This window comes from Crinia signifera, chromosome 5 (assembly GCF_055691185.1).
Source record: "Crinia signifera chromosome 5, ASM5569118v1, whole genome shotgun sequence".
Lineage (NCBI taxonomy): Eukaryota > Metazoa > Chordata > Amphibia > Anura > Myobatrachidae > Crinia > Crinia signifera.
This window is the reverse complement of record NC_139221.1, coordinates 126,300,311-126,322,340: the sequence shown is the minus strand read 5'-3', so window position 1 is coordinate 126,322,340 and position 22,030 is coordinate 126,300,311. Positions and strand designations below refer to the sequence as shown.

Below are 22,030 nucleotides of genomic sequence, written 5' to 3'. Positions count from 1 at the left end.
CGGAAAAAGTCCTCCACCCCTGGAAAAATTGCTCAGAAGGGCGAAAAATGCTCAGTGTGTATGCATTGAGCGATTTCAGCCCAGCGATTTTCCCCTTCATCGTTGTCCATACACGATGGGCAAAATCACCCAGTGTGTATGGACCTTAAGATGACTAATATTTTTTTTTTTTACTAACCCTCATGTAAACAGGCTTTTTTTATTAATCACTTTACCCACTTTATTTGGCGATTATTAATTTTTTGTAAACTAAAGTTTAGCATAACAGCCATTCCTTTCGTCTCTACTACAAAATACCTTGGAGTTTTTCAAATCCCTCCTGTTATTCCTATTTATTTATAGGCCTTTTACATTACAAGCATTGTCTAATGGTAGGGGATGGTTATTATCAGGGCTATTTTTCAGTAGGCTCCAGCAGGAACTGAGGCCCTTATTCTAGTTCTTTCTGACAAAATATTTCTTAGATGGACAAAACCATGTGCACTGGTGAGGCAGATGTAAAACCCCACCCAAATCTAATTATCTCTGCACAAGTAACACCTGCCTCACCTGCAGTGTACATGGTTTTGTCCATCTAAGAAATATTTTGTCAGAAAGAACTAGAATAAGGGCCTCAGTTCCTGCTGGAGCCTACTGAAAAATAGCCCTGGTTATTATTTAGGAGGATCAAAAAGGAGACAGAACTCACTACATCTACTTGTAGTGACCATGTGACTGTACCATGTAAAATTCAGCAAAACCAGTTCTTGTGTCGACAATACAATGCCTCTTCTCCTCACAGGATATAGTATACGAGTGACATATCATAATTTGGAAAATTATTATTTGGAACAGAGGACCAGTGCATGGGAATATCAAGACCAAGTCCAGATCTTTTTGATGCTTAGTTCAGCGAGCATGAAACATTCGATATTAAGGCACTAATTAGCAAGCATCCACCATACGTTCGCACCGGGGACCAATGGTGAAGTTCTGTGCATGCGCATATTGTCATATGCTCATGTGCAGGGCTTCTGTGCAAGCGCCCTCGCAATCCTGCACTGTCGATGTGGCGAACGCACAGTGGGGGGAGGGGGGCGGCGTTCCTACATGGGAAGCACAGCGTTTCATGGGCGTTCCCATGCATGGTCCCCCCCCCGCATTAGTTGCAAGGGGAAACAGCAGTGATTGGGTGTGTGGGGTGTAATCACCAGGGCGGCATTACAAGGACTTGGTAAGCTGCAAGCTTTGCAGCTTACCAAGTCAATTAGAATGAGGGCCTACAGTAAGCGTGAAGTTTATTCATCTTAACCGACTTTGACGATTGTGTAAGGCTCTGAGGATATCATTCAAGGTCTAACCAGAGCAGTGTGGGTGTCCTTGGTAGGGGCTTTGCAGCAAGTCTTGGCAAGAAAGATGCAATGTATCATTTATTTATTCATTAAAGGATAGGCTTTTCTGGAGCTCATAAATAATTTGTATATATTATTAGGTAAATATTAAGCCCTTAGGTATTTGAAGCATTAATTTTTGCAATGTTTGTATTTTAGGTTTTGGGAAAGGTCAGGTTACCATACAGTTTCTATGATCTGAAAATTGTCATTATCCGAAGTATACATATATATAAGCATACAGTAAATAATACTTCTACAAAAAAGTAAAACTTCAAAAATAATCTGACTACTTTTGCTAATCACTATTGCAGAATGTACCAAAATGTATTTAAAAATATTTTAAATTGGAAAAAAAATCCCGTATCTGGCATCAGCAATTCAACTGCACTTACAGTATATAATTTCCAACTGCAAATCTGCAAAGATTGCAGACTTCATTATGCATCATGACTTACTTTGCTTACTCCCATAATACGTGGGAAAGTGTACGAAGAACAACCCTCTGGACTTTGCCCTAACTGGCTGAAAGGAGTGTGGAAAGTTGCCTGCAAAAAAAAAAAAAAGCGACATGGTCATACTTGCAGTGTGCATGTATTTTACCAAAAGAAGTGAGAGCTGCATTGTCGAAAAAATAAACCAGTGCAATCTAGTATAAGTGTTCACTCTAGCACAGTGCACCCAATCAGTAAGGAGGGCATATTTTTATTTTGAAAAGAAAACTTTATATATCAGTAATACATCACATATACAATTTTGCCCTCAGGGTTCTGAGCATTATACACACTATGTATAGGTAATGAAATGAAGGCAAAAACCCTTGTAATGCCACAGACATTTTTTAAAGAAACTCTTCTGGAAAAGATGTTCAAATTAAGAATTTAATTTAGCAAAAAGGCAGAAATGCAGTTATAAATCTACACATTAATAGGAACATTTACTAAGATTGTGCATTTTGGCAAATTTACAAAGCTTCCAAGTTCTCTGGATTTGTATTTTCTGAAGGTAAAGGGGTACGTATTTGGCTGTTTACTGGCAGCCATATACAGCGGAGCCTGAAGCATCACACCAACATCAGTAAGATCTGTGTGCTGCTTCTATGTGTAAAACTAAAAGAAAGAGTTAAAATAAAAAAAACAACAACAAAAAAAACTGTGTGTGGTCCCCTCTCCCAAGCATAACCAGCCCCAGGCTCTTTTGGCCATCTTGGATCTAAACATTTTGGGAAAAATTATGTAGGTTGCCGATATTTAAAGAACCAGCACTGGGCTCTTAGACCAGTCTGGTCCTAGTTCCAAAACTAAAGGGGAAAAAGAAATAGGGGTCCCCCGTATTTTTTAAACCAGCACTCCACCAGTCAGTAAGCCAATTCCACTGCTGGGGGACACTTTTATATAAGTACCGCGACCGTGGCATTAACCCCCAACTGGTCAGTGTCCTTGGGGGAGTGGGGACCCCTCCAAAAAGGTATCCGCCAAGGGCAGGGGTTGCAGCCCGTGGCTATGCCCGGCACTCCTGGGCAGCGGATGCCGTGTTGATAGTACAGAAAGTGTAAAATTAAAGAGTTAATATTTGGTTTGGCTTTGGAACTAAAAGTCCCAGCAAGCCTCCCTCATATGCAGATACTTGGATAACCACAAGTACCAGCATACAGGGAATTAAAGGGCCCTCTGGGACTTGTAGTTCCACAGTGAAACCAAAACTAAAATAAAAACACAAACACGCACAACGTGGCTGAATTTTCTCATTCGAATTATAGTAAATTTGCTGATGTGTCCTGTGCCTCAGGTAAAGTCTTGCTGAGTTCTATCAATGGTCTATTGATTTGTATGTTTTTGCTGCCGTGACTTCTATTTGTAAAAGTGAGAAATCAGACAAATTCTGAATGTTGTATATTTGCAGATGTGCGATTCGCAGCCGAGAATGGTATTGAGTGGGTACTAATGGATAAATTCATACCCATTCGATCTTCGTAAATTTGCTTTTTATATTTACCCTTCACTTACATTAATACCTACATGCTATGTTTATTGAGAATCAGAAGGAACAAAATGTAAATAGATCAGCCACAACATGTTTTTAATCTGCAAGTTATTGTGTTCTTGCTATTACAATGGTGTAATAAAATTATATTTTTGTATGGTCCATTAATCACACTCCCTTTAGGGTTCTAGTGGGTATTTGCTGAAATAAGTAATCTATTCTTTCCTTTAGGGGACAGTAGATTACTTAATAGCGGACAAGAAATTATAGATAAAATATTATATATTTTAATCAGTTTAAATATATTAAATCTAAATATACTGTGCCGGTTAGTGAAACTTACCCTGTCTGTAGCATAGACCAGATCAAACAACCCCAATATAGTCACTGAGATGCCAATTGCAGGACCATTTACAACAGCAATGAGTGGCTTAGGAAAATCAATGATTTTACTGACAAATGCCCTGGTGAAAAAAAAAATATGAAACCTTTATTTACATCACAGGTCTTCAACCTTTGGCCCTCCAGATGTTGTGGAACTACATTTCCCATCATGCCCTGACAGTTTTGGCATGCTCTTATAGGAAAAAATGTGGCAATGCATGTTGGAACATGTAGTTTCACAACATCTGAAGGGCCATAGGTTGAAGACCCATGATTTACATAATAAATTTCCCCACCCATGCCACAAAAATATACACATTTCCCAAGTACATCTAGCCTCATTTTGTGTGAAACAGCCTTTCTCCGTACTTTTTTTTTTTTTGCAACTTTTTCCATTAAATGCACATTATTAACAAAACGTTATACACTATGCACAAGCAGCTTCTGCTAATTAAAATGATATGCAGCATGTCTACATTATGTGTGTGACTGCTGCTGTATCTGCCACATATCATTTTAATCAGTGGAAGCAAAGCAAAGATGTCCGGTGCTACAGAGTCATATGGCGTTCACATGTTAGCTGTAAAACAACTTGTATCGCATGGAGGATAGATGTATTTGAACACATGTGTAATAAATTGTATTATTTGCAAGCACACTTGGCTAATGGCTCCCATACACAAGACTAACGGCTCTCATTATACTGATGTACTATTCCTAACATTCACATAGAGAAGTGAAGCCATATGACATTTTTGGCAAGGATGAATGGATTTACAGTATATACTGAATATTTTGTGCAGCTGCTTACTCCGATTCACCCAGCGAAACCTGGTGTGAATGCACAAACAAAACATTTCTGACTTCATGCAAAAGGTTTAAAGTGAGAACAAATTCTGAGTATAACTCAATAATGTATTTGTAGAAAGACTGTACTGACTAGCAGTATGAAGAGCTTCCTGTTTTTATAGATATACTTGAATGCATTTGGTACAGGGTAATGACTGGTATCTATTGTGTGCCAGTGATGGGCAGCCCGAAATATTTTAAGTGCTGCATCTGGGGTCCAGTAACCTGCAAAATGTTACTTCATGTTTCAAGTAACTGTATGTATCTTGTCCTAAAGTGACAACGCTGCATAACAGCAATGCTTTATAAATAAGATAACAATAGTACCCTCAAGGAAAATGTAATGGTCACAAAATGCCCTAGAAAACTCCCCCCGCCCCCACCCCCCAAAGGGGAGTATCGGTGTGCACCCACTAATAATAAATAATTACCACTAATTGATAGCTACCACTAATTGAATACCACACGGTCCAAAGACTGCACGTACTGTATCCTGTCAGCCATGATACAGGAGTCTTTCTTCTGATGGAAGGAGAGATATCAGTAGGTGCTGAATGGCCTGGACTGCAGTTCGCTCCTCCACTGATACCACTGTGGGATCCTGCATGTGTGGTTTTGTAATGGTGGCTGCATGATCATCCTGTACTATACAAGTCCCACAGCTTAATCAGTGGCCACAGTTCTGCTTTATTAAAAAAGGAAAAACAAATTGTTTCCCCCATTTTACAATGAATGATAACCTGGTAGTAGGATTCAGAGATCTTGGTTACATATATTTGCCAATGATTTTTGGGGTGCCGTACTACGTACCTAGATATAGCTACATGGACCCCAAATAAGCATTGAAGGATGGCTTGCCCATGTATTTGCAAATATGTGCCTTTTTGCAGATGACACAAAGGTATGCAACAGGGTAGACACACCAGGAGGGGTAAATCAAATGATTGATGATCTGGATAGATTAGAGGAATGGTCAAGAGCATGGCAGCTACAGTTTAATGCCAAAAAAAATGGGAAATCATGCACTTGGGTCTAAAAAATACAAAGACTAAATATAGTTTAAATGGCACTATAATAGAAACTACTGAGGAAGAGAGGGATCTAGGTGTCACTATTTCAGGGGACTTACAGGCAGGTAGGCAACGTAACTTAGCAATGAAGCAAGTAGAAAGAGGAATCAGTAGTAGAAAGAAAGAAGTAATAATGCCACTGTATAGGTCCTTGATACGACCTCATCTAGAGTACTGTGTTCAGTTCTGGAGGCCATATCTCCAGAAGGATATATAGAGGGGATCGAAAGTTTGGGCACCCCAGGCAAAAATATATTTTAATGGGCAAATAGAAGCCAAGGAAAGATGGAAAAACCTCCAAAAGGCATTAAATTACAGATTAGACATTCTTATAACATGTCAAAAAAAGTTTAGATTTTATTTCCATCATTTACACTTTCAAACTAACAGAAAACAAAAAATGGCGTCTGCAAAAAGTTTGGGCACCCTGCACCCTGGCATACCTTGTACTGCCCCCTTTGGCTTGTATCACAGCTTGTAAATGCTTTTTGTAGCCAGCCAAGAGTCTTTCAATTTTTGTTTGAGCTATCTTCACCCATTCTTCCTTACAAAAGTCTTCCAGTTCTTTGAGATTCCTGGGCTGTCTGACGCACTGCTCTTTTAAGGTCTATCCATAGATTTTCAATTATGTTGTGGTCAGGAGATTGTGAAGGCCATGGCAAAACCTTCAGTTTACGCCTCTTCATGTAATCCACTGTGAATTTTGAGGTGTGTTTAGGATCATTATCCATTTGTAGAAGCCGGCCTCTCTTTAACTTCAGCTTTTTCACAGATGGCATCAAGTTAGCGTCCAAAATTTGCTGGAATCTTATTGAATCCATTTTTACTTCTACTCGTAAAATGTTCCCTGCGCCACTGGCTGCAATACAACCCCAAAGCATGATTGATCCACCCCCATGCTTAACAGTTGGACAGAGGTTCTTTTCATTAAATTCTGTGCCCTTCCTTCTCCAAATGTACCTTCAGGCTTGTCTATATGTTCCTTTGCAAACGTCAAATGCTGATTTTTGTGGTGAGGACGTAGAAGAGGTTTTCTTCTGAGGACTCTTTCATGAAGACCATATTACAAGTATCTCTTTATAGTGGAATAGTGTACCACAACTCCAGTGTCTGCCAGATCTTCCTGGAGGGATTGTGCAGTCAAACGTGGATTTTGACTTGCTTTTCTCACAATCCTGTGAGCTGTTCTGTCTGATACTTTTCTTGGTCTTCCAGATCTTGCTTTAATTTCCACTGTTCCTGATGACTGCCATTTCTTAATTACATTCTGAACAGATATGGGAATCTGATAATGCTTTGCTATCTTCTTATAGCCTTCTCCTGCTTTGTGAGTGTCAACTATTCTCAGTTTCAGTGTTCTACACAACTGCTTAGAGCAAGCATGTCCAAACTATGGCCCTCCAGCTGTTGTGAAACTACAAGTCCCATCATGCCATGCCACAGTTTTGCTATTAGGGAATGCTAAAATGGTTGCAAAGCATGCTGGGATATGTAGTTTCACAACAGCTGGAGGGCCATAGTTTGGACATGCCTGGCTTTGAGGAACCCATGGTGCTGATTGTTGGAGCAAGGTCAGATGAGTCTGGGCTTTTAAAACCTTTGAGATTGGTCTTTCCAGACAATGATTGAAAAGAATCCATGACACTGCCAGGTCTCAGCTGTCCAAAGGGGGCGGTGCATGCTATAAACTCTGCAGGGTGCCCAAACTTTTGCAGATGACATTTTTTGTTTTCTGTGATTTTGAAAGTGTAAATAATGGAAATAAAATCAAACTTTTTTTTGACATGTTATAAGAATGTCTAATCTGTAATTTGCTGCCTTTTGGAGCTTTTTCCATCTTTCCTTGGCTTCTTTTTGCACATTAAAATTCATTTTTGCCTGGGGTGCCCAAACTTTTGCTCCCCACTGTAAATACATTAGAGACTGTACAAAGAAGGGCAACTAAAATGGTGCATGGCATATATTACAAAATGTACCAGGAAAGACTAAAATATCTTAATATGTATACTTTAGAGCAGAGAAGGGAATGGGGGAACATGATAGAAACTTTCAAGTATAATCAAGGGCTTTAAAAAGGTACAGGTGCGAGACATTCTTCACAGGAAGAGGAGCAACAGAACAAGAGGACATGCACTGAAACTAGAGGGAGGAAGGTTCAGGGGAAGGGTAGTGGATAAATGGATTCGCCTTCCATCAGATGTGGTAGAGGTAAATACAGTAGAGCAATTTACACATGCTTGGGATAGGCATATTGATATCCTTACAAAGAAATAATTATCAAATATGGTTTGAGGTAACATGTTTAAAAAAGGCTGCAGACTAGACGGGCAAGGTGGTTCTTATCTGCCGTCAAATTATTTGTTTCTATGTAACCAAGATCTCTGAATCCTACTACCATGTGCTTTTTAAATCTGGTTACTGATATCTTTCAGTGTGCTGGGGGAACCATTTGTTTTTTCCTACTCGGTATTATTACCCCTTCCTTTCACCAAATTGATTGAGTGCCTACCAGTATGTATTATTTAAAAAGGAGTCAGACCAGGGTAATCAAGCTGGACAGGGCTGAGGGTCATATCTTGCCATGCCATCATTGTTGCACTTTGTGCATGAGGCTTATGGCACAATTATTAGTGTCAGATGTACTCTTGCTGATCCTTTGCTATCTAGTACCCCTTTCACATTGCACCTAATTACGGGTTCATGCCAGTTTGACCCGGTAATTAGGTGCGATGTGAAAGGGGTTACCGGTTACAGCTAACCGGTAGCCACACAGCAATACGAACCAGGTAAAAATAAGGGTTCTTACTGGTTCATTGCTGTGTTGCTGTGCAGTTCGAACGGGTTAATCAGGTAGAGTGAACCGTTTCCTGTTCACACTATGGAGGAGGCAGCACTTGAAGCAGCGCCAGCTTTAAGCGCTGCCTCCTCCCCTGCCCCCGATGACGCTCCGACACGGTCCCACATGATGTCAGAGAACCGGCAATATTGCCGGTTTACTGATGCAATCTGAACAGACCACAAATGCAGGGTCACACCGGACTCAACCGTTTTAAGGTCCCAGTGCGACCCTGCATTTGCGGCTAAAAGCCGTATAAGTAAAATTAACTTAATTATATCAATTATTTTTATCCAATCTATCTTAAATGAAACCAAACAGCATGCCATTACAAAAATGGGGTATCTAGAATATGTACAAGGTGAATACAATAAACTGACTAATAATTCACACACTCTAAAACTACTGCAGAATCGCTAGCCATCTTCTCTTTGCCTCCTGCCGGAATGTTTGTGAAATTATTCAAGTCATTGCCACTGCAAAAAAAATCACCATGTCCTGCAATACATAAAGAGAGCACATACATTGAGATTAGCCACATTAATGACATCATAGGCCTATATTAAATACACAAGAAATACCGTATATGCAAAATATCGCCATATATTTTTGATAGTAGTGATATCACCGGTGTTACATAACATATAAGATGGGCCCAAATGAAGACTTTTGCTGTAGCGGCATCATATCTAATCGTAGTGGGTTAATCCGTTTGCCGATAGATAGCGCTGCGTTTTATCCAGTTGCGCTTGTGCAGTGAACGGCTTCGATTCAGTTTCTTTATTCCTGGAAAGTTATTTTGCTTGGTCAGATGGGTGATGGATTCCTCCAGATCAGTGGAAAGAGCTGTTATCCAATTTCTTTGCACAGAAGGCGAGCATGCTTCAGAAATATAGGATGAAGGCGGTGTACGGAGAGCAGTGTCTCCGCACGATTTGGGCTGTGGAGGATCTCATACGTCAGAACATGTAAAATTGCTGCTGCACAACAAGTTTGGTTATGGCAAAGTTTATGCACAGTGGGTGCCCAAGCATCTGTCAGAAAATCCGAAATTGGTAATAATGGGCATTTGCTTGACCCATCTGTTTCGGTAAATGGAGCAAGGAACAGATTGCATTGCTATTGCAGTGCAGCAGCAATTTCACGTGTGGTAATCTGACGATTCTGAAAAGGGCGTAACTACCATAGGTGCAGGGGGTGCAGCTGCTATGGGGCCCAGAGCTTAGAGGGGCCCACTTTGCCTGTCAAAGTATCATGTGCTGTATACATTTTTCAGCATAAGGTGATAAATAGGGGCCCTTACAAACTTTTGTTATGGGGCCCACATGTATCTAGTTACTTCATCCTGCAATAAATTTCTGAAGCATGCTCGCCTTCCGCGCAAAGAAACTGGATAACAACTCTTTGCACTGATCTGGAGGAATCCATCATGCATCCAACTGTGCAAAACAACTTTCCAGGAAAGAAGAAACTGAGGCGAAGACGTTCACTACAGTATTCGGTCACTAGGTAGACCTTAAAAAAGGTCTACATGCATTAGGTCAACCACTGAAGGTCAACATGGCTTTAGGTCGACTCAAGCATTAGGTTAAGATGGGGAAGGTTGACATTCAAACGGTTTACATGGTTTTTTCCCTTTTTTCTTGAGCCGACGTGCCGATAGGCAGCAATTCATGCCCCACCATCCACTAGGGCAGGGGTGGGGAACCTTTTTTCTACCAAGGGCCATTTGGATATTTATAAAATCCTTCGGGGGCCATATAAAAATTATCAATATATTCATGCGGGCATTATACACACGGGCAGCGGCATATACATGTGGGCATTATACACACGGGCAGCGGTATATACATGTGGGCGTTATACACACGGGCAGCAGCGTATACATTTGGGCATTATACACACAGGCAGCAGTATATACATGTGGGCGTTATACACACGGGCAGCAGCGTATACATGTGGGCATTATACACACGGCCAGCGGTATATGCATGTGGGCAATATACACATGGGCAGCGGTATATACATGTGGGCATTATACATACGAGCAGCGGTATATACATGTGGGCATTATACATTCAGGCAGCGGCATTTTCATGTGGGCATTATACACGCGGGCAGCGGTATTTACATGTGGGCATTATACATATGGGCAGCGGTATATACATGTGGGCATTATACATATGGGCAGCGGTATATACATGTGGGCATTATACATACAGGCAGCGACATATACATGTGGGCATTATACACACGGGCAGCGGCATTTTCATGTGGGCATTATACACACGGGCAGCGGCATATACATGTGGGCATTATACACACTGGCAGCGGCGTATACATGTGGACATTATACACACGGGCAGCGGCGTATACATGTGGACATTATACACACGGGCAGCGGTATATACATGTGGGCATTATACATACGGGCAGCGGTATATACATGTGGGCATTATACATACGGGCAGCGGTATATACATGTGGGCATTATACATACGGGCAGCGGCGCATACATGTGGGCATTATATACATGCGGGCAGCGGTATATACATGTGGGCATTATACATACGGGCAGCGGCGCATACATGTGGGCATTATATACATGCGGACATATGCATAACAGTTCTGCCCACCACTGCAGAGACACCAGGGTGGGCTAATTAATGTGCAGTGGTGTGAGGGTGATATGGATGACTGACAGATCCAGGGGATGTAATTTATTCATAAAAAGTGACAGTGTGGAGGAAGGGGGGTGTCAACCACAAACAGGTTTATGTGATTATGTCGGATAATCAGACATAATCACATAATCCTGTTTGGGGGAGACACCCCCCCCCCTTCCTCCACACTGTCACTTTTTATGAATAAATGACAACCCCTGGATCTGTCAGTCACTGGGGAAGGGAGGTCGGCATGAGTGAGGCTGGGTGGTTGGCAGCTAGGGAAAGTGATGAGCCAGGAGCAGCATTTACTTTTTTTATTTATTTTTTACAGTAATTACTGTAGGTCCGGCTGAACAGGGTAATGCGGCTGCTGCTGCTGTGGCTGATGGACTCCGTCCTCTCGCAATGCTCCCGCCCATGCAGTGCATGATGGGCGCATCACAGCACTCGCGAGAGGATGGAAGTCCCTACAGCCCGCAGTGATTGGCGGGCACGTCACCACTACAGCCCGCAGTGATTGGCCAGCGCGTCTCCACAGCTCTCCCCCTTATCTGGCCGGGCGATCAGGCGGCGCATCACCGCTTCTGTTTGACAGGAGGGAGGGTAAGCGGGCATGTGTGCGGGCGGGCAGCCGGGCCGGACAAACTGGCTGCGGGGGCCGTATCCGGCCCGCGGGCCGGAGGTTCCCCACCCCTGCACTAGGGTGTGGAGGGAGAATAGAATGTTGCGCCACGTGTAGCGAGCCACCGTGCTTGAAGCATGGCGAGCGCAGCGAGCCACACAAGGGACACGGTGCACCGATACGTTGTCTAGGTCAATAGTATTGACATTCGGGACAGAAAAATGGGAAAATCCATGTCGACCTTTTGACTGTCCACCTTCCCCATTTCGACCTAATGTTTGTTTCAACCGAAAGACCCTGTCCACTTAAAGCGATGTTGACATTTTGAGTGTGTCGCCCTAAGGCCTGTCAACCTTCCTGTGGTCAACCTAATGATCCACACCCGTTCACTACATATGTATAATTGGGGGAAACCGCCACTCAGTCTATCGGCAAAACACATTAACCAACAGCGATTAGATACAACGCCTATACAGCAAAAGTTTCCTTTTCATTTGGGCACACCTTATATTTTGAAAGTGTTCTATGCTGGAACATATAGTGGTCAGAAAAGGCAAATAACAATATAAAAAAAAGAAAAAAAAAAAAGAACCCAAAAACAACATCTGTAGAAACTGAAACTTGTGCAAAAGGAAAAATAACTACTAAGTCACCCGAGTTCTGTGACATTTGTAAAAGTGCTTAGTCTGTCTGAAGCCTACCAAAAGAGATCCATATGTGTTCACATAATTGCAAATAGATGCAGACCTCTACAAAGACACATATACGCTTATAAGTATCTGTATCAATTGTTGGTGCATTAGACTGCTGCAAATACATATTGATAAAGATGGCTGCCGGCTCATTGTGCATTAACTACTAAGGGTGATATCCAATTAGCAGTGGGGTCATTCCATGTCAGCTCAACCAGGGGTGTCCACCACCCATCTCAGATTTTCTGAATTTTTTTTATTTAAAAGAGTATGTCAAAACAACTGTTTCTGCCAAATATCTTGACTGTCTCACAATTAGCTTATTAAATATGGATTTTTACATTATTAATTATTGCTATGGTAACTTCCTTGCGAATCCAAAAATCTAAACCAAATTACTTTATTTATTATATCTGTCTTCTGTTTAGCGTTACAGTAAAAATGCTCTTTTTCGACCAGAATTATTAAATTGTTAAATTGACATTAGACGTCTTAATTTTTAACAAAGGTACAGTATACATTACTACCCAACAAAAAAACACTTTTATAGTGGAGAAAAAAAAAATCATGAAGTTGATGTTTGATTATTAGCAAAGAAGAATATAGAGACTATAGAGAATATAACTCGAGTCCACAACTTTAGTCGAGTCAAACAACTAATTTTTCCTTGTTTGGAACCTTTTGTAACTGCCTGTAATTTCCTTAAAGTGTCAGCAGAAAGTGTTTACTGCCTTCCAGTACTTTCTTGGAAAGTAGTCACTTCTGTTACACAGAGGATGTGAGTACATGGAACGAAAAAACAATTGTCATCTCTTACAGACTAGGACAACACATGTATTGATTTAATTAGTTTCATTAAGCAGTACATCTTGTTCCTCCTCATTACATTGAATAATATGCCCAATGTACCTGATTTTATCATTCACTTCTGCTATGTATGTTCCAGGTTGCAAATCAGTTTTGTCTAATTATTTTCATTTTCCAGACATTCCAGTTGGATTGTCTATGTTTTTTTTTTCTTACGACCTACATGTCAAAAAACATGTATGCTTCATCAATATAACAAATGCCCAGGTCTGGAAGCAAATTCAAAAAAATAGTAGAAAAACATTTTTGCAATAGTGACATGGATGATTGTTTAGGGGACCAATTTAGACCTGATTGCTCATCTGCAAATTTGCAGATGACTGCGAGCAGATAGCCGCGATCCAGACAGAGTGAAAACCCTCACTGTACATGAACTTAGCTATTTGGTCCTTATTCTGGTTCACTCGCAAAGGCAAATTCCTTCTCAAATGGAGAAGACCATGTGCACTGCAGGGGGGGTATCATGTGCAGAGAGAATTAGATTTGGGTGGGGTTTTACTTCAAAATGAGATCTTATTGCAATGGAAAAATAAAGCAGTCAGTATTTTCCCTGCACAGAAACAAAATAACTCACCCAAATGTAACTCTCTGCACATGTTACATCTGCCCCACCTGCAGTGCACATGGTTTTGTCCATTTAAAAAGGAATTTTGCGAGTGAACCAGAATAAGGGCCTTTGCTATTCACTGCCAATCCAAACGCAATTCACTAACCCTCAAATGATTTCCCCATTCTGTGCAAGTGTGAGCATGTTATATATAAATAAATACTATATTGAGAGACAGATTTTTAAAAAGAAAAAATTATTGGAGGGAAATCAATTCCGCCAAAATGTTTGATTTTTTTTTTCATGATCATAGATTTGTTTCTGACCCATCCTATCCCATTTTTTTTGGCCCGAAAAATTCTGTATTTTCATTTAAAAAATTGAAAACCGCCCACTGGGGTAGATGTATGAAGCAGTGATATGGGAGAAGTTGCCTATGGCAACCAATCAGCTGCTCTGTATAATTTTATATTATGCAAATTATAGATTTTACTTTAATGCTGATCGGTTGCCATGGGCAACTTTTCCACTGGCTTACTTCTCCTCCCGTATCACTGTTTCATACATCTGCCCCAGTGTGTGCTATCTGACACCAAATAAACAGTCAACAAAGTGCATATAAACATACCAGTGAAGACTGTAATAACAGAATCATCTTTTGCGGCTTCCTCTAAAGCCAGACCAATCTCCTCATACATCTGAAATGAAACAAAAAAACTCATGCCCATTAAAACTGGCACTCAGCAATTACTGAAATACTTTTAAAGACTTTTCTAAGAATTTGTCTTGTGTGAGAGTTGTATGGGAAATGTCATGTTTTTCTGGGATAACTACACCATAGGACAGAATTCATGATGAGCCATCATTCCTTATATAGTCATAAGCTATACATTTTATATAATGTGAATTTACAAATGTAGGCCCTTATTCAGATCTGATCGCAGTACAAATTTGTTCTCAAAATGGGCAAAACCATGTGCAGTGCAGGTGGGGCAGATGTAACATGTATAGAGAGAGTTAGAGTTGTGTGAGTTATTTTGTTTCTGTGCAGGGCAAATACTGGCTGCATTATTTTTACACTGCCATTTAGATTTCAGTTTCAACAAACCCAACGCAAATTTAACTCTCTCTACACATGGTACATCTGCCCCACCTGCAGTGCACATGGTTTTGCCAATTTTTAAAATAAATTTGTACTGCAATCAGATCTGAATAAGGGCCTTAGTTCTTAGTTCAGATATAGCTGATCTTGCGATTACTATCCTTTACCTTTCACACTTGCTACTAGATGTTAATATGTGCAGAAGCTAAGCTGAGCATTGGAACCCCACTACTATCTCATCATTTCCATCCAATGGCGTTCAAACTGAGAAACACTGGTACCATTGCTGCATATTAGTTTGTCACGCAGATTCTGAGTGCCTCTGAAGGTGTGCAGGCTGGGTGGCTCTTCTTGGATACAAAGGGCTCTCCAGTAGCAAGTAAGATTGCAACTGGTTCTTTATGCATCATCTAAACAGACATGACAGGCCTGCTTTAATCCGACTCCCTGTTACCACCTCCAAAAGTCTTTATGATACTTTTGTGATGAATCTGTCGTTGAAACCGCCATTGCAAATCAATCGCTGCACACTTTGGTTCAGATGTATATGCGGTTATTGATTTGCATGCAATAGTTGCTTTGCAACCGCTTTTGAATTAGGCCCTCTGTGTAGAATGGCCAAGAAGAAAGAAAAGAACTCTTTTTAAAGGGGCACGACTTATTGACTTAAAATATAACTTTTAATAAAAAGTGTAGAATTACAATCTGGGGAAGAGCAAAAAAAAACGTAAAAGACACTATGTAGTCAAAAGTGATGGGACACTGACAGCAAAAAGATCATCAAGATTTTACGGATGTCAGTATTTTGTTGGTCAACCAACTGCAGTGATTATTACAGACACCCCTCTTAGAGAACGGTCCACAATTTATTTTACAAGAGCAGGCAGTATGTTTTGTCATTTGCCTTAAGTACAGTGACTATCTGACACTGAAGGTCGAGTCCTCACAGAGGACCTTATTCTAGTCCACACGCAACTCTGAATTTCGCAGTGCTGCATTGTGGCTTTAACGCTGCCCACCATGCGCACAGCAGCCTGCCCCGCCTCGGTGACTTCCCCGCAAGGTTGCAAATAGGTGTTCTGCATAAACATCCATTCGTGGCCTTGGGTGCGGGGGACAAATCATTTGATGGTTGCTGACCATCGAATGATTTGGAAGAAGCGCGCAAAACTAAGACACTTTCTGGTGTCTGAGCTTTGCATGCTTCCAATACGGAAAGAGGGTGGGCAGCTGACATCCGATGATGTGAGCTGCCTGCCACGGGCAGCCGCGTAACTGCCAAATTTCCATGGCAACGCCCAGTGTTTTCATGGCAACACCCATGAAATGCTGGGCGTTCCCCATGGGCGCAGCCTGTGGCCGCCATCCCACACCCACTATCCACCATTGATAGGTGCGGACGGGATGGCGAACTAGCAGTTTGCCATGCCCGCTCACACCAAGTGTATGCAAATGCGCAGAAATGTCCATGTGCAGTAGTAAAACATCGCTCCCCCGTGCGAAAGCCCCCGTTGCTTCAATTTGTTTAAGAGGTTCTCAATATGGCTAAGATCTGGACGCGGAGTTCACCTGCTAATTCTGGTTATAGAATTTTCTTCATATCAGTACAGCGTTGCCCTGGAAACATGACAAGTGACATTTTTGTCCTGAAAAAAACATTTCCGTAGAACTGCCACAATGCATTATTGAGAACATCTCTATACTTCTCATAGTTAATGTGACCATGCATTACAACTGATGTACACATGCCAAACCAGCTGATGCCACCACCTCCATACTTAACTGTAGAGACTGTACACTCTGGCATCAGATGTTCTCCTTTCAATTGCCGAACCCAAACACGTTAATCTAATCTACCCGCCATTGTTCCACTGTCCAATTTTTTTTTTTATTTTGGGCTACATTCTTCTATGTGATTATAGGTTTAAGAGCAGCTGCCCATAATAGCCAAGTGCAAGAGCCTCCCTACGAAGTGTTCTTGTCAAATTAAAAAAGCCACATTAGTAGCCAGCCATTTGGAAGTCATGTGCAATAGTATGCATGGAACACCGCCTGCTCTTTTGTTGCTCTCTCTAGTCCTTGGATTGCAGTTTCAGGGCGAGGTGTATACCATTCTTCTTCCACACATTAATTACAAAAGACACCGTGGATCAAGGGACTTTGTGCTAATATCTGTAATGATTCTCACACTCATACCTCAGATAGAGCAGCCACACGATGATCCCCTTTTCAAGCTTAGTTAGCCCCTGCCTGTAAGGCATTTAGGACTGATTCAGACCTGCGTATATTCAGAGCCTAGAGAGCATGTTAACGCCGCCCTGTGTATTGCACCCCCCCCACTACCGAATCCTTCTCGCTACACTGCGCTTTCATATCCGCATGCATAGATAATTCATTTGATGGTTGCTGACCGTATCGTTTTGTGGGCAAGCCCATGAAACACCGGGTCCCCACCCCAGAATGCCCGCCTGGCTGCCAATCAATGTGCAAACGCCCTGTCGTGTGAAAAAATTGCTGAAGGCGTTCGCTGCGGGGGGTTTGCACATGCTCATTACTGCCTATGCGCCTGCGTAGACCCCCACCATCAGAGATGGGGCCAAATTCGAACCTGAACGAGTAAGTCTGAATTGGGTCCTTAGTTAGCTGCTAATGTTTTATACAATTCTGAACACGTGTTGCTGTAGGAACACATGATTTTGCTTGCGCGTGGTGTCCAGGCACTTTTGTCTACACAGTGTAGTATTTGAAATGAATTCCCCGGTTCTGTCCTAAGATTTAAATCAGAATTTTAGATTAGGACTACTTTGTTTTGTTGGGGTATTATACTATATTATTATAAGACATTATAAAAATGATTTATCGCTATAAGCTGACTGTTGAAGCTACAGAGGAAACGCCTCTCATTCAGTGCGGCAATTGCCAGAATGTCCTCACTGGCGATTGCTGGTGGAGAGACGCTCCATCTGATAGGGACTCGCCAGCGTCTCACACGCACGCACGTCCCAGGTTTTCACCGGCGGGGGACTGAATCTGTCCGTCTCGACTTCAGGGAGACGGGCAGGGTTTGGGCACCGACGGGGGAGCGGCGGTGGGCTCTGTTGGAAGGGGACATACGAACGCTTTGTGCACGCACACCCCCTTCCAGCGGAATGAGGGGTGCTAGATCTGTAAATGAAAACATGAAAGAACCTCAAGAGTGTTCTTAAGAGAGAGAGCAAGCATATAAACAAATAATATAAAACTCAGCGAAAATATGTCATTTACATTTAGTAAGGCTTATGGGGTTCATTATTCGGAAAACTGTATGTCCCTAGCATTAGAAATTGCTAAGTGTCAGTTCATACTCACCTGGCAAAATCTCAAAGGACTAACACCCCATTATAAGCCATGCAGAGACCTTTCAAGTGTAGATTTCATATAGGTGAATGTGCTAAGTGGAGGCTTAACAAGGCGCATGGATATATATCAACAGTAATCACTTAGGTCAGAGACACACTGGCCAAAACAATACACAAAAACAAAAAATGTACTTCACCTGCAAAGTGATAGCATTCTTCTTGTCGGGCCTGTCCAAAAATATTGTAGTCATATTATTCTGGCACGTAACTTGTAGCGTTTCATATTTCCGTTGAGCTCCTGATAATGATGATGATGATTGATTTGTGGTAGGAGACTCGGAAGAGATGAGATTAGAAACAATTTCTATATAGGTTTGTCTGGCTTCTTCCTGGACACATAGGTAGAAAAGAAAACAATGATAAAATTTCCTTTTAGAATGGATATTCTCTCCATTTTATCACTCAAAGGAGAGGGATATTGCAAAATGGAAATCTAAAAAATATAAAGTACAGTAAGTTCTTATTACAAAGCCTGAAATTCATTTTAGGGTTTATTAAAACCTGTGGGCATTTCTTCCAGGTTCATTAGTTTAAAAACATTTTAATAAGGCTATAATTACTGAGAACAATGCTTTGTGTGGGTAAGAGGATATTTTAAAAGATATATAATTATGTTTGTTGATTACGAAAGAAACTAGACTTTATATTGCTTGCCAAACAAACAGAGCAACAACTGAATTGAAAATATTCCATCCACAAATAAATTTAAGTTAATGAAACAATTTAAGTATTATAGTTTTAATTTATGATTTAATCTTACCTCAATAGTTAAGCTTATCAAAATGTCATTTTATTAAGTATGGCACAGTTCCATTAACAAATATTCCGGTATTTGCTAAAGCTTAGTTAATTAAACATCGGTCTTAAGAAATGAAATACTCATGATTCATCCCTAGACATTTTTTGGCAAGCCTTTATGTTCATGGTACACTATGTGAATGGGTATGGTATAACTTACCGACAGCCGGATTTCTACAGTTGTTACTCTGACATCGGAATCCTGACTGTCAGGAGCCCGACAGGGGGGCAAGCAAATTGAAGACCCTTGTGGGCTCGTTATGCTGTGGGCTCTATTCTTCCTCTATGGGGGTTGTGGACCCCCACGAGGGGGCAGGCTGGAGGAGAGGCGTCCCATTGGACGAGGATGCGCAGCAGGGGGAGGGGCGGTTTTGGGGTCCGTTAGAACGGGATGCGTGAGCATCTAGTGTGCGCGCCCACTTCTGGCAGCTGGCAATTCTATCGCACCCCCTTCAGGCAGCTGGCGAACGGTGGCAGATGGCGATACTATCACCAGGAGCAGCTCAAATGAGATCTGCTCCATCTGTACATCGGGTTCCTGAAGCAATTGTTGGGTAGAGGTGAAAGGCACACCCTTGTTTGGGGCCGAAAAGTGTTCAGTCTATTTTGCATTTAAGCTCCTTGGGTGTCAAAAGGAGCACTGGTGTGCCAGTGGTACAAGGTTCCAAGCACTGCTCCTGAGGAAGGTGTTAGCTAAAACACCAAAACGCTGAGCTTCCTACATCACTGTTCTGGACCAGCGCTAAAACCACTGTGGTCGTGAACCCTGCCATCTTTATTGTTTGCCTTGTGAAGTGCCATTTGCCATCACACAGATTATTTTAGACAGACTTGATGCACCATCTAGGGTAATTATCGTACCCCAAGCTGAGTATTATACCGGAACCTTGTACCACTGGCACACCCATATGTGCCTTACTCCTTTCAACATGGCGCCCCAGGGGCAGGCGGCTCATGTCACAGGACATCAACCCCTGCCCCAACTTTGACGATTTGGGAAGGAAATAGAAGTAATTTTCGACTGATTTTATTTATGAAGGCAGGAGAAATCATTTGATGGTCGGCAACCTTGATATGTTTCTACAGCTTTATTGAAAACCACCTTTGATGAATTCAGTTGATTGGACAGGATTTGGAAAGGCACACACCTGTATATATAAGGTCCCACACTTGTGCATGTCAGAGCAAAACCAAGCATGAAGTCAAAATAATTGTCTGTAGACCTCCGAGACAGGATAGTCTTGTGGCACAAATCTTGGGAAGGGTACAGAAAAATATCTGTTGCTTTGAAGGTCCCAATGAGCAAAGTGACCTCCATAATCTGTAAATGGAAGAAGTTCGCAACCACCAGGACTCTTCCTAGAGCTGGCCGTCTAAACTGAGCAATAGGGGGAGAAGGGCCCTAGCCAGGAAGGTGGCCAAGAACCTGATGGTCAGAGCTACAGCGTTCTTCTGTGGAGAGAGGAGAACCTTCCAGAAGGACAACCATCTCTGAAGCAATCCACCAATCAGGCCTGAATGGTAGAGTGGCTAGGTGGAAGCCACTCCTTAGTAATAAGTACATGGCAACCTGTCCGGAGTTTGAAAAAATGCACCTGAAGGACTCTCAGACCATGAGAAACAAAATTCTCTGGTCTGATGAGACAAAGATTGAATTCTTTATCGTGAATGTCAGGCATCATGTTTCAAGGAAACCAGGCACAGCTCATCACCTGGCTAATACCTTCTCTACAGTGAAGCATGGTGGTGGAAGCATCATGCTGTGGGATGGTTTTCAGCAGCAGGAACTTGGGGCCTTATTTTGGTTCACTCTTTCTGACAAAATACTTCTTAGATGGACAAAACCATGTGCACTGCAGGGGGGCACATGTAACATGTGCAGAGAGAGTTAGATTTGGGTGAGTAATTTTGTTTCTGTGCAGGGAAAATACTGGCTGCTTTATTTTTACACTTCAATATAGATCTCACTTTGAAGTAAAACCCCACCCAAATTTAACTCTCTCTGCACATTTTGCATATGCTCCCCTGCAGTGCACATGGTTTTGTCCATCTAAGAAGGATTTTGTCAGAAAGAGTGAACCAAAATAAGGCCCTGGGAGACTAGTCAGGATAGAGGGAAAGTGAATGCAGCAATGTACAGAGACATACTGGATGATAGCCTGCTCCATAGCCTTAAGGTGCCCATACATGTTACAATTATTGTATACAATATCGCATCTCATCGCATATCGGTTTTGCGATGAGATGAGATCTAGTACAATTACTTCACAGAAAAGGTAGTGGATACTCCCCAGTTGGCTAGGTAAACATCAGAGATGATGACAATATCCAGGTGATAGAAGGGGTTTTGGGGGGAAAAATAGAATTTGACGGCAGATAAGACCCATTTGGCCCATCTAGTCTACCCTTTTTTTAACAGTTTTATTACCTCAAACTATATTTGATCCTTATTTGTTTGTAAGGACATTTGTAAGGATACTCTTAAAATTGCTCTACTGTCTCAGCCTCTACCACCTCTGAAGGGAGGATATTCCACTTATCCACTACCTTTTCTGTGAAGTAATTTTTCCTCAAATTTCCCCTGAACCTTCCTCGCTCTAGTTTCAGTGCATGTCCTCGTGTTCTGTTGCTCCTCTTCCTGTGAAGAATGTCTTCCTCCTGTACCTTGTTAAAACTGTTGACATATTTCACATGTTAAGAACTTTAATTATTTTCATTTAAGTTTTCTGGTGTAGGCAATGCACCATTTTAGTTGCCCTTCTTTTTACAGTCTATAATGTGTTAATATCCTTTTAAGATACGGCCTCCAGAATTTAACACAGTATTCTAGATGAGGCTTTACCAAT

General features: G+C 41.7%; 1 protein-coding gene across 1 annotated transcript in view; it reads right to left on the bottom strand.

Annotated features, from left to right (window-relative positions):
- The window catches only part of ECI2 (enoyl-CoA delta isomerase 2), a 46,507-nt gene that overhangs the window by 4,614 nt on the left and 19,863 nt on the right, over positions 1–22,030 (bottom strand). Inside the window, exons 4-8 of the mRNA XM_083188004.1 lie at positions 18,524–18,715; positions 14,515–14,584; positions 8,888–8,990; positions 3,697–3,817; positions 1,829–1,918 (exon numbers count right to left, since the gene is read on the bottom strand). Coding sequence (XP_083044130.1) covers positions 1,829–1,918; positions 3,697–3,817; positions 8,888–8,990; positions 14,515–14,584; positions 18,524–18,715 — 576 coding nt within the window. The remainder of the gene's footprint in view (positions 1–1,828; positions 1,919–3,696; positions 3,818–8,887; positions 8,991–14,514; positions 14,585–18,523; positions 18,716–22,030) is intronic.